Source organism: Lactuca virosa, chromosome 8, assembly GCF_052849685.1.
Source record: "Lactuca virosa cultivar CGN04683 chromosome 8, Lactuca_virosa_CGN04683_v6, whole genome shotgun sequence".
Classification (NCBI taxonomy): Eukaryota; Viridiplantae; Streptophyta; class Magnoliopsida; order Asterales; family Asteraceae; genus Lactuca; species Lactuca virosa.
The window spans coordinates 22,443,469-22,461,237 of NC_136433.1; the positions used below are offsets into that span (position 1 = coordinate 22,443,469).

At 35.9% G+C, this 17,769-nt stretch overlaps 1 protein-coding gene across 1 annotated transcript; it reads right to left on the minus strand.

Annotated features, from left to right (window-relative positions):
* Nucleotides 1–14,280: 14,280 nt before the first annotated feature.
* On the minus strand, nucleotides 14,281–16,052 carry LOC145133487 (uncharacterized). Its single transcript, XM_079068424.1, has 2 exons — nucleotides 15,340–16,052; nucleotides 14,281–14,578 (listed from the first exon to the last, which is right to left on the minus strand). The coding sequence occupies exons 1-2, from the start codon at nucleotides 15,973–15,975 to the stop codon at nucleotides 14,489–14,491; spliced, it is 726 nt and encodes a 241-aa protein (XP_078924550.1). The 5' UTR covers nucleotides 15,976–16,052; the 3' UTR covers nucleotides 14,281–14,488.
* Between the last annotated feature and the right edge of the window lie 1,717 nt (nucleotides 16,053–17,769).

The following is a 17,769-nucleotide window of genomic DNA, read 5'->3' on the forward strand; positions in this document are numbered from 1 at the left end:
ATCTAATAGTGAAAACATAGATCCAATTCTAGGGTTGCATGCACACATAGGATTGTTTGTACAAAACCCATCAGTGGTATCAGAGCCTTTGGTTAACTTGTTTTCAATTAGTATTATTCAATTGTATGAACTTAACATATTAGGGTTTATTGCCAATAAACCCTAGGAGGCTAGGATTTTCGAGATTAGGGTTTGCAAACCCCAATTTGCAAAAGTTTGAATAAGATTTTCAAACCCTTTCCTTAAACCTTTAAATTTCGAAATCTAGGGTTTGTCTTAATCCCTTGATTTTCGAAATTGGCCTCCTCCCCAAGATAAGATCCTAAATTTTAGGGATTTGGATGATCCCATATCTTGTAATTATCCTTTAATTGTTATATATGGTAATTAAAGATTTTGAATTATCCTATCCCATGATTTTTGAATTTTTTGAGGGATTAAAAGGATTAGGATAAATTAATTGTTTAATTCGTAATTATCCTTCATGATTTAGATAATCCCTTATGATTTAATAATTTAAATTAATAGTTTAATTCAAGATAATTATTAAATCAAGAGTTTTAATATTTAAAATTTTAATTTAAATAGTATTAAATTTCGAAAATTTTAAAGTGAAATTAAAACCTAATTGTTTTGAAAAGTTTCAAAACTTGCCCTCAAGTTTTGGAATTTAAATTGTTTGATTAAAAGGTTTAATTTTGAAATAGTCTAAATTCTAAAACCCTAATTTTGAAAAGTTCATATTACACCCTTATGGTTTTATTAAATTAGTTAAGTGTATAACTAAAAGAGAGTTAATAAATCCATAATGATATGGTTTATATTTAATTAAATTAAAAGTGTAATTTATAAAATTAAACCACCTAGTATTTTAAAAGTGTAAAATACACCCTTATACTATATATATAACATTGAAAGTCTAATATTATATATGTATAACTAAAATGCTAGTCTTACCGTTAGTAGGCCTCATTCACAAAGCCGATCTAAAAGGGGGGTATAAGGTTATGGCCTATAAAATGGCCGTTTAATGGGTGTCCACTCTCACCCACCGCTTCCTTGATTGGTGGAGGGTCGTTAGCCGAACGGGTAGGATAGGGCAAACCCTTTCCATTAAAAGTATAATGAAGTATAAAGTAACTAAATGTTTTTACAAAATTCCCAATCTTAGTTACTTTAGGCAAAAGTGAATTGATGCAATCCCATGAAATTACACTTTGTGCCCTTGCGAAGACGTTAGTGGAGCGCGTGTGGTTAACCGGCACACTAAAGGGTTCTAAGCAAAGGTAGCAAAGGATGACTCATTGTTTGTCATAGTTCGGTGGAGCGTGTGTGGTTAACCGGCACATCGAATAGGTGACTGTAACATTGGGGGCACCATGTAAGTTTGCATGGTTATTCACACCCTGTTTTGTGATCCTCGGCATCCCAGTCACAAATCGAAGGGCATATCGAGATTTAAACATGCCATTGAAAAGTTCAATGAATCTCAAAAGATCTAGGAATTTTCAATAGATTTAAAACTAAATTTCTTTTTCGTTTTTCAAGGTGGAAATTAGTGAATCGTCATTCACTTACCTTCAAATGTTCTGCAAGGGTTACGGCATCCCTCTCCCAAATTGTAGGGTATTGTGTTGGGTCCTAGCCTTAATATCTCATTTGGGTGATTTATTAAGGATTCAATCAATCAATCAACTTGAATTTTTCTCCCGTTTTGTAGATGTCAAAGTATGACAACTATGGTCTTCCCAAATCCCGTGGAACAAGCTTTTCACATGAAGATGATATTCCACGATTCAATCGGAGAACAAGAGATCATGCTTCACTTCCTCCACCTCCTCCTATTATTCTCCCTAACCCACAAGTTCAAAAGATTGAAAAGTTCAAACTCACTCAAGTCCTTTTGGCAAGTAAACATGAAGAAGGAAAGTCAGTGTGTGCACACGTCCTAGAGATGAAGTCACACATTGATAGGTTAAGAATGTTGGGATATGTTGTCTGTGAGGAGCTGGCTGTTGACTGGGTCCTTCAGTCACTTCCTGATTCATATAGTGAGTTCGTAAGAGAGTACTATATGATGAACCACGACGTAACCCTCATCGATCTCACCTATATGCTTATTGCTGCTGAATCAGTAATGATTTGGCGCACTGAAAAAGCAAAGTTGATTGGTGAATCTGCCTTCCAGACCTCTATGGATATAGGCAATGGCAACGAGAGGCATGCCATAATCAAAAAGTTTGATCATAAGAGAAAGGCAAAGTCAGAAGTAGTTCCGTGTGCTGTTCCAAAAGAGTCAATTTGCTTTTATTGCCAAGAGGAGGGGCATTGGAGACGAAGCTGCCCTATTTACCTAAGAGATCTAAGAGATGGGAGAGTCAAAACGTATGGCTCCACTTTAGGTAAAATCCATTAACTAACTCTTTTAAGTTCCTATTCTAGATTCTTAATACATAATGTGATAAGATTACATTTTGATGTTTTATAGGATCGAAGAAAAGAGAGGAAGCTTAAGGGAAGAAGTGAGCTGAATCTAATCGTGAAGAAATGGATTTCGATCGCATTGCTTGAAGATTAGAATTTTGAGCTACTACTTGGAGTTAGAATAGATTGCTATGAAATATGTATTAACATAGTTTTTCAATTAAATTGCATTGTAAGGACAAATTTTTCCGCAATAAAATAAATTTTGATTATATATTATTTATTTATCCTTGAAATGGCGTGTATGAAAAAATTGATGTTTGTAAGTTTCTATTATTAGCAATAATGGATTTGATTCTTAATTGTATTATTTGTGGAAAGGTCAAGAATTTACCAAATAGGGAAAGTTTCTCATCGCCCAAGTTTCAATTGGATAGAAACTTGGAATCATACAACTTGATTGCATGATGAATGAGAAATTTCATATTTGGAAATTTAGACAAATTCTTTGACAAAGTGTCAAGTGTAGGACTAGGAGATCGAGTACACAAAGTTGTGTGTTGATCAAATCCACCACAAGAGTAACAAAGATATTCGTCATGATTTACTAAGGTTAAGTAAATATGATTATACTCATAAGATTAAGTGTAATTCTGAGTTGATTGAAAGAGCTTCAATCAATAGCAGAACGAATAAGAAGAATCAAGTAAGCAGAAAGATAAAAGTTTCTCTATTCTAAGAAGAAGGGAGAGTACCTTTTATTATGTTTTATGATAGGTCTTAATGATGAAGAACCATATCTCAATTAATCCTCTAAGTGAGTCTTAGTGCAATTGTATGTCTGAGAAGAGGAATCAAGAATTGAAGAAATGGTTAAATCAAGAAGTCAATCATACTTCGTTCCAAAAACAAGTCTTAGAGTTAAGATTGTGACATTGAGTGACAAGTCTTAAGAAGGTTTATAACATTCATCAAATATGGAAAGTTGTGATGTCTTGGATAAGACAAAGACCAACTAGGACCAATTTTGTGAAGTGTTTTGTCTTGATAAAAGCTACACTAACTCTTGAATATTTGTTTGTCGAGAAATGCTTATTGACAAGAGAATCTTATATGTCAAGGAGTCAGTGGGAGTCTTAATGGTCTTGAAAGGTTTCAAGAACAAATCAAGAATAAACCTTATCATTCATCACTAGCACACGACTTGAGGTTTACAACCTATCGTGTTGACACTAATTTTATTTCTGTGCCATTCCAATCGAGTTAATTATGCATGTGAGTTCTACGAGTTCTCAATGGATTGTATAGGGGCAAGACACCTTGTTCAATGGAAAGTACATTGAAACGAAGGGGTGAGCTGCTCAATAACTTGGAAGTAATGGTGGACCCTTGATGGCAAGAAATTAAGAAGAACAAGTTCTATCCATAAGAGTTTGGATTTGTCACTAACATTATCTTGTGATTATGGTTATGACAAATTCACATGGATAAGAACGAATACATCACAAAATCTAAGTGTCATAAGGTTTCTTTCATTCATAAGAATGATTATAAGGAAACGCTTTCACTAAGAGAGATTTTGAAGATAGTATTATGTAATTTGGGTTTCTCAAATTCAACTATGATTACGGCATTCCTCTTCATAGTTCGAATTGTGGGAAATGGCAAATGGGTCTGAACATTTTAGACTTGTTGATATGAGTCCTAGAATCGTTTAGACATATACATATGAGTTGTCCAAGGAAAAAGTGTATGAGTTTGAGAAGCTTAGATAAAGTCTTATCAAAGCATCTAGTATTAGAAATATGAACTTAAGAAATTGTTTTCTAGAAGTTCAGCTAATTTCTGAATACATGTCGAAGCTAGTGCGAGCATAAGTGTTATGCTGGTAAAGAAATAATCATCATGTAAGTGGGAGCATGATTATTATGGTAAGTATTGCCAGTTAGCAATATTAATTATAGAAAACAAGAGTTATACTTTGCAAAGTTGTAAGGGTTGAAAAGTTGTTTTGCTATAATTAAGGGAGAGAATATTGTGCTTCATTTCAAATCTAAAGCTTAGATTGAGAAATTTTAATAAATTTAGTCAAAGGATACATAGTGTCTTCTTAAACTTCGATTATGATTACGGTATCCCTCTTCATAGTTCGAATTGTAAGAACGTGACACATAAAATATTATGGCAGAAGATTGATAGAGTATCGTATCTTTATGTAAGACATTATGCATCGTGTCCCATACGCTTCGGGTAAAGGATCGATTGCAATTGCTATAATATTTGACCATTCTAAAATTTTCCAAATGTCTAGCGCATTAAGAAGGGAAAAGGACAAGAATTGGTATTGACTAAGATAATTAAACAACTATCAAAGGACGACCCAAAAGTTCGCTGAGGATTGGTCGCTTGTGAGTAGTTGGAAGTATGGTATTGAATGGATCATATCGACATTATTATGAATAGATAAGATTCTATTAAGAATGAGTTATCATATGGTAAATATGGAAATGTTTCCATAATTGGAAGTTGGAAATTAAGAATTTACATGATTAGAAAATTTTATGCAAAAGGATGTTCAAAGGAATGTACTTTGAGTGAGAGACATCACATCTATAGAATTGTTCTGTAACAATTTTGATAGAGTACCTTGTGATTTCGTTGGCCGAGTCTTTGTGATTTTTGTGCCGTGACTTCACAAGAGGATCATTGCATAAAATATTAGAATTTGACATATTCTAAAGGGTGGCAAGAATTTGGTATTCTTACACTAATTATAAGGATTGAGGATTGTGAAATGAGTTGCATTTGAAAAGTTTCAATTAATCTATTTCACAAAGTATGGACCATAGGAAACCAAAGTGTGCATGCTTTGAGCATGGGACAATTGTGGTTATGATTCGAGTTATAAAGTTGATTATCTGAAACATTAAACAATGGATAATGAGTAATCGATATGGTGATAAATAAAAGGTGTTTTATTTATACTCAAAGGTTTGAGACCATATAGGATTAGTATTATTCTTGTGTTTCTCTTTGCATGTTTTGACTTCCAGAATAATTGAGTTTATTAAGAATAATCGAATTATTCAAACGGTCCGCAGTCGTTCATATGTTGGAAGTAGGTATGAATGAAGACTGTCATGAATTGGTTTGTAGATTGTCTAAAGTGTATTAGACATAGCAAAGGTTTGCTGCAACGTTCATGAGTGCTTATGAATATGATTTTGAGCATTGGATTAAACCCACACTCACTTGGATCGCTTCATGGATTTTATCATGAGCGATTGGTGAGACGATAATATCTTGTATTCTTGAAACCGAGATGTGTGAGTTGTATCTTGCGAATCGGTTACATATTGATAATATGTAAACGCACCAGTAACTTGGTGTTATAAAACTTATTGTTGTGTGTGATTTGGTGAGTGAGTGCAAGCAAACATTGAGTCGAAGTTTATCCGTTCCTTTACCCAAAGTGGGATAAAAGCGATATTTGTGGGCCCCTCGATGATTTAGTGATGACAAACGTAAATGCTCGGCCGGGCTAGGGCTAATTTGATTTGTTCAATTAGTCAGTCGTCGTAAATCGGAAATCGGGAAACAACACATAGACTGAGAGAATGATTTCAATCCATGTCTCGTGTCTATACGATATCTAGAATGGAGGAATATATGATCCCTTATCTAAAGGACAGGTTACTGATAAGATCAGAGTTCGACAGCGTCTTTGAGAGCTACGATTGCTAATCGAGTTGTAGTTACATTTGTGGTTACTAGACTTATCCAAGTGGGAGACTGTTGGATTAGTGTCTAAGCCTGTAACCATATTTGGTAAGTACTTGACCCGATTGTGCATGGTCCTTTTGGGTTGCCTTCACCAAAGCAACTTGACTGGAGAAATAATGGAGAAAGAGGTTATTATGATTTATTAATATGTTATAAGAATAACATATTAAAGGAGAAATCATATTTGTTTAATTAATATTGGTCAATAATTAATTAGGAATTAATTTTGTGATCAAGTGTAATTAATTAAACTAGAGGGGCTGAATTGTAATTATGTGATAGTTACAAAATAGGGTAATGATTATCCTTGATATGGGTTGGACGAATTCAAGGGATAAGATATCCTTGAAATAGTCCAAAGGATAAAGGATAAGGGATTTCAAGGCTTATCTTATGATTGCTTGGTGGGCAAGCAACTAGATAAGGATAAGGACTGAAACCTTAATCTCTACACCTATATAAAGACCCCTAAGGCTCATGAATTCGTCCATGCCTTTCCAAGGGGTCCTAGGGATGAAATTCTATACCTCTTCCCTCTCTCTATATCATCTCCAATTGCTTGTGGTGTTTGTGAGCCATTAGAGGTACTACACTTGTGGTACTTGCTTTCAAAGACAAGAAGATTCAAGATTTAAGTTGTTATTACAATATAACAACAAGAGGTATGTATTTCATATTTCCTTGTGGATTTCGAAATTCCTAGAAGTCTTTTAGGGTTCTTCAAGTGTTCATAATGTTGTGTATCTAATAGTGAAAACATAGATCCAATTCTAGGGTTGCATGCACACATAGGATTGTTTGTACAAAACCCATCAGTGATGTTACGGGAAGCCGTAGTACTCACTAGTCAGAGAGAGGTTGTTGTGATACTATGGGGAGCCGTAGTACTCACTAGTCAGAGAGAGGTTGTTGTGATACTATGGGGAGCCGTAGTACTCACTAGTCAGAGAGAGGTTGTTGTGATACTATGGGGAGCCGTAGTACTCACTAGTCAGAGAGAGGTTGTTGTGATACTATGGGGAGCCGTAGTACTCACTAGTCAGTAGGAGGTTGTGGTGATGTTATGGGGAGCCGTAATACGCACTAATTAGCGAGAGGTTGTTATGAGGAAGCCTTCTTGATCTGAGCATGACACAGGAGGGTTTTAGGCTTGAAAAGCCCTACGCATGAGTTTTGGGAGCCTGGTGGTCGGACCAGGGGTGAGACCGGGGTCTCCTCAATGATTGGGAATCATTACATTCTGAGTAAGTGTGGACATCCAATCCGAAGGGATTGGATAAGTAAAGTACGCATGGATTGCGGGTCCCCAACCTATGAGTTGAATGAGTCATTGGAACGAGCGATTCCAACTACGGGCGGACCAAACTCTTGAGTTGAGTTGAGTCCTGGTGATGTGTTGTACAGACCGGACCGAAGGGTCCAACGATATAGACCGGACCGAAGGATCCAACGATGAGTATCAGATGATAGAGGTCGGGGTTGAGTCGATCTCCAGTTGGGTATGAGGTTGCATTTCAGTACCGCCTACTACCCACAGACAGACGGGCAGAGCGGGCGGACGATTCGGACGCTCGAGGACATGCTTCGGGCATGTGTATTGGACTTCGGAGGAAGTTGGGACACGTATTTACCCTTGGTTGAGTTTTCCTATAACAACGGCCATCATTTGAGCATCAGTATGCCACCCTTTGAGCTGTTGTATGGGAGGAGGTGCCGGACTCCCATTTGTTGGGGTGAGGTCGGGCAGCGTGTGATGGGTAGTACAGAGATAGTACTTCAGACGACTGAGCAGATTCAGCGGGTCAGACAGAGGTTGTTGAACTACTCAGAGTCGCCAGAAGAGTTATGCGGATAGGCGACGATCCGAGCTTGAGTTCCAGGTTGGTGATTTAGTACTCCTGAAGGTATCTCCTTGGAAGGGGGTGATCCGATTCAGGAAGAGGGGTAAGTTGGGACCTCGGTATATTGGTCCTTTCAGGGTGACTGCCAGGGTGGGCAGGGTAGCGTATTGTTTGGAGCTACCTACGGAGTTGAGCCAGATTCACGATACCTTCCACGTGTCTCAGTTGAGGAAGTGTATCGCTGATGAGTCGGCAATGGTTCCGTTAGAGGACATTCAGGTGGATGCGAGCCTGAATTATGTTGAGAGACCGGTTGCGATTGTGGATCGAAGGATCAAGACTTTGAGAAACAAGGAGGTGCCATTGGTTCAAGTCCAGTGGCAACATCGGAAGGGTTCTGAAATGACCTGGGAGCCGGAGTTAGAGATGCGCGAGCAGTATCCAGACTTATTTGTTGAGTGAGACTTCGAGGGCGAAGTCTAGTTCTAGTGGGGGAGAATTGTAACATCCCGAAATTCAGGTACAACTATTTAGCCCTTCTTTTATTCAAAGTGTCAAGTTAAGCCCTTAAGAGGAATTGGTAGCAAATGAGTACGCTGGGCGTACTCAAGAGTACGCTGCGCGTACTCATGCGCTTATTTTGGACGCGTACTCGCCTGAGTACGCTGGGCGTACTCAGGGTTACGCTGGGCGTAATGTGTCCAGGTGCAAACCCTAATTTCTGACTTGTGCCATATATATTGGATGCTAAGGCTCATTTCTCAGCCTCCATAGCAGTGAGTAAAACCCTAAGAGAGAACTTTTCATCGTTCTTAGTGAGTGTGTGTGATTTTGGAGCTAAAAGTGCCTTGGTGTGCTAGTGAAGAAGAAGGAGAGGAGTTTGTGGAGACTAGAGCTTGAAGTGCAAGTTTGGATCTGAGATCTACAGAGGAAGGAGCTGCATTTGGAGGTATAAAGTTCAAAACTTTCCACTTAATTTGGTTTGTTGCTTCATGGACCATTTTAGGGTTAAAAGTCCCAAAGGTGGAGACTTTATGAGTGTAATGAGCTCCATGGACCTAGATCTGTCCCATTTCAGTGGTATTTGTGTTATAGATCCATAAAGTTCCCATCTTGGTCGTGGATATGAGATCATGCTTGAGTATTGGGCTTTCTAGTGTTAGGAAATGGTATATTTTGGGTGTTAGTGACTTGTTCAGCCATGCAAAGGCTTAAAGTCATCGACTTTATGGATTAAGAGGCTTAGAAATGGTCAGATCTAAAAGTTGGACGTGAGTCTTAACTGATTAAGACCTCAAGAGCTAAGGGACTGAAACTGAGAGTTACACGGGGCGTAATCTCAGTACGTGCAGCGTAAGGGGTCGCGCACCCCGTTTCTGTGAGGACGCCGGGTACGCCCAGCGTACGTGTTTGGTATGCGCAGCGTAACCTGGAGGGTTGACTTTGTTGACTTTTAGGGTTTGGTCAACTTTAGGGCCTTTGAGCCATGGGAGGGGTAAAATGGTCTTTTACCCTTCTGAGAGTACTAAGAGGAGGAATAGTCTAGCCTTGAGAGATGTATTGATTTAGAGTGTATATTTCATATGATTAGGCGGGGGCTAGACCAGATTTTACAGAGTTCGAGCTTTACCGAGTTACCCGAGGTGAGTCTTCTCACTATACTTTACCTTGAGTAGGTAACCAGAGTTATGTGACAGAGTATCTTGTATGTTATGTATGTTATATGTTGCACTGCTATATTTCTATGTGATTTATGTTGTGCATGTTCTGAGTTCACAGAGTTAGGACCATAGGGTCCACAGAGTTAGGACCAGAGGGTCCACAGAGCTAGGACCAGAGGGTCCACAGAGTTAGGACCAGAGGGTCCACAGAGTTAGGGCAAGAAGGCCCATAGAGTTATAGCCTCGAGTGGCTAATATGTGTTAGAGTGGTATTTTGGGGAACTCACTAAGCTTCGTGCTTACAGTGTTATGTGATATGTGTTGCAGGTTTTTCTCAGGATCACAGGACGGCACCGGCTCGATTGTACACACCAGAGAAAGAGTTATGTTTTGAGGATCCTGGAGTATTATTTAATTGAATATGGAGTTATGTTTGTAACTTAAAAGAGCAAATGAGATTTTAATAGAAGGTGACATGAGAATTTATATGAGTTTAAATGAAATTTTTAGTTTGAAAAATAACGGTGTTACACTCTAAAACATCTTATGGTTGGTTTCATTTCATTCTAACCTCTATAAATTGATCCATGATGGTTCGGTTTTGTTATGATCTAAAAATAAACTTGTTATTTTAAAGTCTTCTGTTGCCGGTTTTTATGAAAAACAAACTTTTATCTCGTATCAAAACCCAACAGATTGTAGGGGCGATGTTGGAGAGCAAAAAAGGAATGCATCCCCTGTGTATGCCTATGTGTTAAATCCAATCACTTGATTGATTTATCCCTTAATCAGAAGGTACTTATAGTCGATTTATCCCCTTTTCAATTTGTGATCTTCAGATTTATGTTTTATATTTTTTACAGAGGTATTGCTACCTCTCCTCCCCTCTCTCGATATTGTCATAATCCCAAATAAGCGTTGAATGGCTAGCAAACAAAGCGACGACACCAATTCATCTTCTGCGTAAGCAGAATCGGTAATCCACCATTTCAGCCTCTGGATCCACCACTTCCTCTGCGTTTTTCTGTTCATCTTCCAGTTGAGAGGAATTTATGTTTTCTGGGTTTTGAGGTTAAATATCGATGAACATACATTCAAAAAGATTGAATTTTGTTCAAATTTAGATGTAATTCGTTTGAGTTTTCTGCTGTACCTTTTGACTTTCATTCACTGATTGGATTTGTTTAAAGTTAGGTTTAATTTAATTAGAGGAAATGTAACAAGTTGATAGGATCAAATCTGGATTTCTTAGTTTAATTTCATTTTGTGTTCATGATCATCTTCAACCTCCATCTTCGTCAATACCCAGATTTCCAGCATCGATTTTTCTTCGAAGATTTCAATTTTTTCTGGCTTCGATTATGACTAGATCTTTTGGTTACTTTGAATTTTATATTGATTTGATTAATTTGTTTGGAGCCAGATTTAAATTTAATAGATGAGTTTGGATCTTCATGTATTCAAGGATGACATCTTACACACACACAATGTGCCCTCTCTTTATTTATTAATTATTAAAATAGATAAATATATATTAAATATAAAAAATGAAAGAAAAATGAAAAATAAATACAGGAGGGGCATTACAGTCGTTTCAGTCTACCGACGGACCAAAAACGCATCGAAACTAGGCCAAAATGACCATCAATCCAAAAAAGTCGAGGTTTGGACCAAACCTCATAAAAAATACATACCACATGACCATTTTTGCAGATTTTGTCTAGTTTTTATGTTAATCAAATGATGAAAAAGATTTATTAAATAATGTTCATCACAAAATAAAATTAAAATTAATAATATTTATAATAAATAGAAAATAAAAGATAAATTAGATCAATCGTAGAAATTTAGTAAAAAAAATTAGTATAATAATCAAAATAGTCATGATTTTTGCAAGTAGTATGAGATTTCGGCAGGTGGCTACCTGCAAAAATCTAAAATTTAAGCAAACTTTGAATTTTCATAAGTTTTTTGCAAAAATCTGAAATTTAAAAATGATTCGATTATGACATCCAAGCTTTGGCTTTCTAAATCATCGTTGTAGTCAACATGATAACGAGACCATAGATAAAAGACTAGACTAAATCAGAGTTCATATGAAAATGTTATGGATGTTGGAAGTTATAGAAAAAGTTTCCATGAATAGAGAAAATGTAAGAAATTTTTTAAGTTTGGGAAAACTGTCTTGACAACCCGAGGGGCGTACATTGGAGGTTTGAAAAAGGGACTTCACGATGTCCAGCTATCGATTGTAATATATCAGTGGAAACCCTTTGTTACAAAGGACATAATGAAAAAAAATCAGGTCATTATAGGGTTCTATGCACTTTTCTCCAAGTTTGGGAAAGTTTGAGTGGATGGATTCCATAAAGTTGTCAACTTTATGGATCCTTGAGGAGGTCCCTTTGTAGTTCCTTGTTCCAGATTTAAAGTAATATAGAGTTTTGACCCCATGCTTGAGGTTTTGACCTCATTTTCTCCATCTTTGTGAGCTAGCTTAGGAAAGACATGCATTTCTATAAAGAAACGATTTTTATGACTCATGGGGTGTAAGAAAGTCTTTTGGAAAGTATGAATGAGTAGCTTGAAGGATTAAAAGGTTAATTCATTAATTTAGTTAGATGAGGTTCCACGACGTGGAGGGTTAGCCACCACGATGTGGCGATAGGTAGTCTTCGCGACTGTTTTGTCGTGCGGTCACTACGATGTGGAAAATTCTTGGCCACAAAGTGGTGGCCAACTGATGAACTTTTGACCTTTGAATTTGACCATTAATCGTTGATTTTTTGACCAAATTGACTTTTGGCTAACTTGAGGGTTTTTGGGCTGTAGATTGAGGATTGGTCCCTATATGTTGTATAGGTGATTCATAGTACTAGTTATTGGATTCGTGTTTGCTGTATTGTTTATCTGATATATTGCAAGGTGAGTTTTCTCGTTATACTTTGTATTGCAGTATGTATCCTTGTGCGTAAGATGTTGGTATGATATAACCATCTGTTAGATTGGTAGATCTGTATGATTACATGTGTTGCTGGTTGTTGTTTATTTGTTTGCATATGTCGATATATTGCAGTTGGGTTGAGGCGGTCCTGCTTTGTGTTGTAGGCCAAGATACCTGGCAGTCCAGGTGTACTATAGACCTTGCGAGGCGGTCTAGTCATATTGTAGGCTCATGTATGCATGCATTGTATTTGTATTGTTGTGTGGGGTATTTTGGGGGAACTCACGAAGCTTTGTCTTATAGTTGTGGATTTAAATGTTTCAAGTACTTTAGAGGATCAGGGAAAGGCGAAGGCGTGATCGTACACATCATCCTTTTGATTTTTACTTGAGAGATGTTATTGATACTCTGATTTTTTTATTATGTTTTGAAACAATGATTTGGATACTTTATGGTTTTTATGGGAATGTCTTTTGAAAATGAAAACACTTTACTATGGTTTTTGGAACGTTACAGTTATAGTATGAGGTTTGACCTCTATTTTATGATAGGAGGTTTGTGATAGCTGTGTATTCTCTTGAGACCGTGAGACTGCTACTTTTAGCGTGATGTGAGTCTTCTCACTATATTACTTATGTCATGATTGTATCATCTGTGTGTTGGATATATGTATAATACTATGACATGCTAGTCTGCTTAGTTAGACAGTAAGGGCTTGCTCATGGAATTTTTGTTTAATGTTGGTTGCTTGTTTGCTCGTTGATTGGTATGTTATGTTCTTTGTTTGACTGATGACAGGATCGAGATAGGTCATGAGTCAAACAGAGTTCGGTGAGTTGATGACAAGATCGGGACATGTTGTGAGTCAAAGAGTACCCGATTAGGACGGTAGTGAGATCGGAATCGGCCGTGAGCTAAAAGGGCCTAATAATTTTATCTACAGTTATTATTGAGATATTTGTGATATTTTAGGAAACTCACTAAGCTTTGTGCTCACTGTTGTGGATTAAATGTTTTCGGATCGGACTTCTGGTAGTGGGAAGGCTCCAGCTAGAGTGTGACGCATACGCATCTCCTATTTTATGATATTAGGTTTCCGTATTTTCTTATACATTTTTCTAGATGATCATGGTGTTTTAAACCTATGGTACCTTGGATTTTATGAAATGTGATTTGGGTTGTTAAACTTATATATTGAAAATGAAAATTTTGGCATGAATTTTTAGGACGTTACAAAGTGGAAAAAAAGAGAAGAGGGAGCTATGCGACAATGGCATGTCATGGTTCCATGTCATCTTTTTATGCCATTTGAAAGGGATGGTGTATGCCATGCCACATAGACAATATCGTGCTCCACTCCATCTAGTCTAATGATAATGGGCTAATGGTAGTGGGCATATAAGCCATACAATGATTTACCAAAGAAGTCATTGTAATTTTCATGCTGTGATCCTAAATTAGAAATTGTTGCAATCTTTATTAAACAAATGGATGATGTTAGATATACCGTTATCATGTGATTTAAAATGCTCTAAAATGTTTCGTTTGTGCATGCATTAATGTTATATATTGTACCATTTTCATTTTGCCCAGAATGAGCTTGGATGCACAAACTTTATATATTTATCAATTGATTAAAGTTGTATTACATCGTTAACTCGGAGTATATATAACGTATCACATACATGTTCATTTTTGTATTTAACACGACATATAGTCATACAGAGCAAATATGTCAATGTGCTTGAAGGTTTATGAAATGGAGTCTAATTATTCACATGAGATAAACTATTAGTCGTCAAGGTTTTATATATACATATATAATACATCTTTGTTCAAACAATTTCAACATGATCTTCAGAGTCGAGGAATACACGAGTTAATACATTCTTGCATTCCAGCGAGGCTTTTAGTAGCTTTAAACCCTGCGACCAGTAGCGTATTACAAAAAATCATTAAATAGAACTAATATTTTACTACTTAAATCTACAAAACTCATAAAACTTAATTCGAGAATCACAAGAATTTGAACAAAAACATCCCATCAAACCCTAAATAGAATTTGAACAAAAACATCCAATCAAACCCTAAATTTTCATACGTTGGGGGAAATATATGAATAGACGAAATGTTTTTTTAAACTTAAAGGTGTTTTCATTTTTTTGGAAGATTTTTGTTAAAAATGATAAGATGATGAGTCCACTTTGCTTGGGTCATGGTGTGAATGATTTTATATTGGACTTAGACTATAAGGGATGGGTCCTCCACTAGCATGGATGACCCTACCTGGAACCTATTTAACATGTTAAGGCTTTTGAAACAACACCTCCTTGATATGTTATGTTAATAAATGTTGAGGAGGCAACGTAACTTAACGTCGATGGAGAAAAAAAATTAAGCAATTGAACAATCATGTTTTACTATTTAATTTCATTACTTTTTTATATCCATTTAATTAAAAAAAAATAATAATAAAGTGGTGTGGTAGCTATTTCTTAGCAAATATGGTGTGGTGTGGAGAATGACATGACATATAAGTTGGCAAAAAATGATCTGAAGGGTATGACCCATATCCACCAGCCTTATGGGCCTTAAAATGGAGTCGTTTCGCCTTTCTTTTCCGGGTAAGAACAAAAAAGATGGAAACCTTATAATAAAATAATCGAAAACATATACATATTCATACCTCTGCAATTCCAAAATGGACTTCCTTTTCTTCAAGAACACAAACATCTTTGATACACAATCTATTGAGCAAAGTTATGGTGGAAATGGTGGACATAGGTTTCACGGATAGATCATCCATAACCATATAAGTCACCACCGCTTTCACAAAACCAACTTCTCTGGCCGACACTATTGCAGCCACCTTATACGTATCTGGACCAACATAAGCCACCTCCTCCGACATGGGATACCGACAATTAGGGCACACGGTCTTTGGCTCATCGGTGACATGTCTGCAACGGTGGTTAGAGGCCGAACATCTATAAAACTTTCTTTCCATGGTGGTCGGAGGATCGATTGGTAATAAGAGGAGATCTTGTAGATGAGGAACATGGGTAGATAGTTTTGGGTTCAAAACAGTGTCTTTGGTCTTGTTTTGTAAGATATACACGTCGTTTAGGTTGTCGATGCTTTGATAAAGATCTCCTAGGCTGCCCAATAAGGTCTCATTTGCGAGAAGCTTCATGATTGCGCCGATAGGTAATGTGAGCATGTAAAAGAGGAAGTCAATGAAGTCTTTGTTTGCTTCAGCAAACACGATTTTGCGATCTTTTTTGTTGACCAAAAGCTTCAAGCTCAGTATGGAGTTTGTCATTTATAGTTGAAGGTATTTATTTGTAAAGTAAATTTGTACGCAAGTAATGTTGAACTATCGAAAATGGAATGGGAGGAAAATAAGAGGGGAATATTTTGAACCTTGGTTTTATAATGGACTAAAGGAGACAAAACAATAAAGATTCTTAACTTGACATTTTACTTTTGGCAACTTAACTCGAATTATGCAAAGTATATATGCTTCTCCTCCGGTCCCCCCCCCCCCCCCCCCCCCCCCCCCCCCCCATGTTTCCTCATTTCTTTATTTAGTATAAAGTTTTGAAAAATCTTATTTAATAAAAATTACCAATTAAGCAGGAGGATATCTAAGGATTCGAAATGTAAGGATACACATGACTTTTAGTGTACGTATCTTAATATTATTTTATTTGATTTTCAATTAAGAAAAAAAATATAGTTACATCTTTATAATTTTGTAAATATTTGCGTGATATTATATTATATATTTAAAAGTTTACGTCTTTTCCTGTCGGGTGCATAATTTATGACTAATACTAGTTGTGAGACTCATGCATTATATTGGTTAATTTAAAAAAAAAAGTTAAAAATAAATGTTAAAATATTTAAGAACTTTGAATTTATAAGAAAATAAGAAAAATAATGAATTATTATAATTTAAATGTTTTTATCTTTTAAATTTAAACAAATAATTTAAATAAAAAAAAAACTAATGAGCTTTAATTTTGAGAATTTTAAAATTAAAAGACAAGTTTATTAATGAAATTAATATCCATTTATTGCAATTATTACATTAAAGGATTATGAAGAATTTAATAAAATAGAAAAACTCATAAAATGACATGTGAAAAAAAATGAATTCAAAATAACCACAAAATGACATTTGGCAAATTGAATGAGTATTTGACAAGTGACAAAAAAAACCTTCATTTTTAGAGATGATTTAAAAGTTTACGTCTTTTCGTGTCGGGTGCATAATTTATGAATAATATTTCTCTCTAGCTTTTATAAACAATATTTCAAAAATAAAATGTTTTGCAGTGAAAGATTCGAGTCAGCATGTGGAGAAAAGATTGCATTTTGTTTTCTGTTTTTTATTCTTTGTGTTCGTTGTTATTGTGAATACAATTTAGTCAAAGATCATATGGTCATCAACATGTACGTAGTCTTTGAAATTGTAGGCGTGCATATTTGAAAATGTAGGCATGAAAGATTTAGTATTCAAACAACTAAGATCGAAATTAGCGAATCTTTAGCGTTTGATATGCAGAACTGGACTGGACTGGACGGAACAAAATCATTTGACAAGGTGTTTGGCATGGATGAAACAAAAAGTCAATGGGAGAAAAACTTGATCAATGGGATTAAAATTTGTAAATTTAGTTCCACCCAAAAGAGTTGGACAAAACAAAACAAAGGATAATGACTTAAAACGGTAATATATTTTTTGATTTGTACACATTTGGTCATTGGGTTTTTTTTCGTCCACATTTACCACTTCAATTTATTAAACTATACACATTCAGTACTTATGACTGGCTACTCCAGGTTAGCTGGTAAAAATGACTTAATAATGTAATATATTTCTCACTTTGTATATACATTTAGTCCTTAATATTTTTGTACGCATTTAGTCCTTAATATATTTTTTTGTTGCAAAATAAGTCATTTTTGTTTTTGTACTCATTAGTACTAATGAATGATTTATTTAGGTTTTTCTCACGACATCTTACATAAGACCATCATTAATGAGGTGTTTAGGGCTTTTGATTTTATGTTCATCGCAATCTCGACTACTTGGTAGATTAGGTCATGT

Coding starts and splice junctions, on each gene's coding strand:
- LOC145133487 (XM_079068424.1), bottom strand. CDS start 15,975: ATGACAAACTCCATACTGAGCTTGAAGCTTTTGGTCAACAAAAAAGAT. Junction 14,579..15,339: donor TCCATTTTGGAATTGCAGAG/GTATGAATATGT, acceptor TACTGGTCGCAG/GGTTTAAAGCTACTAAAAGC.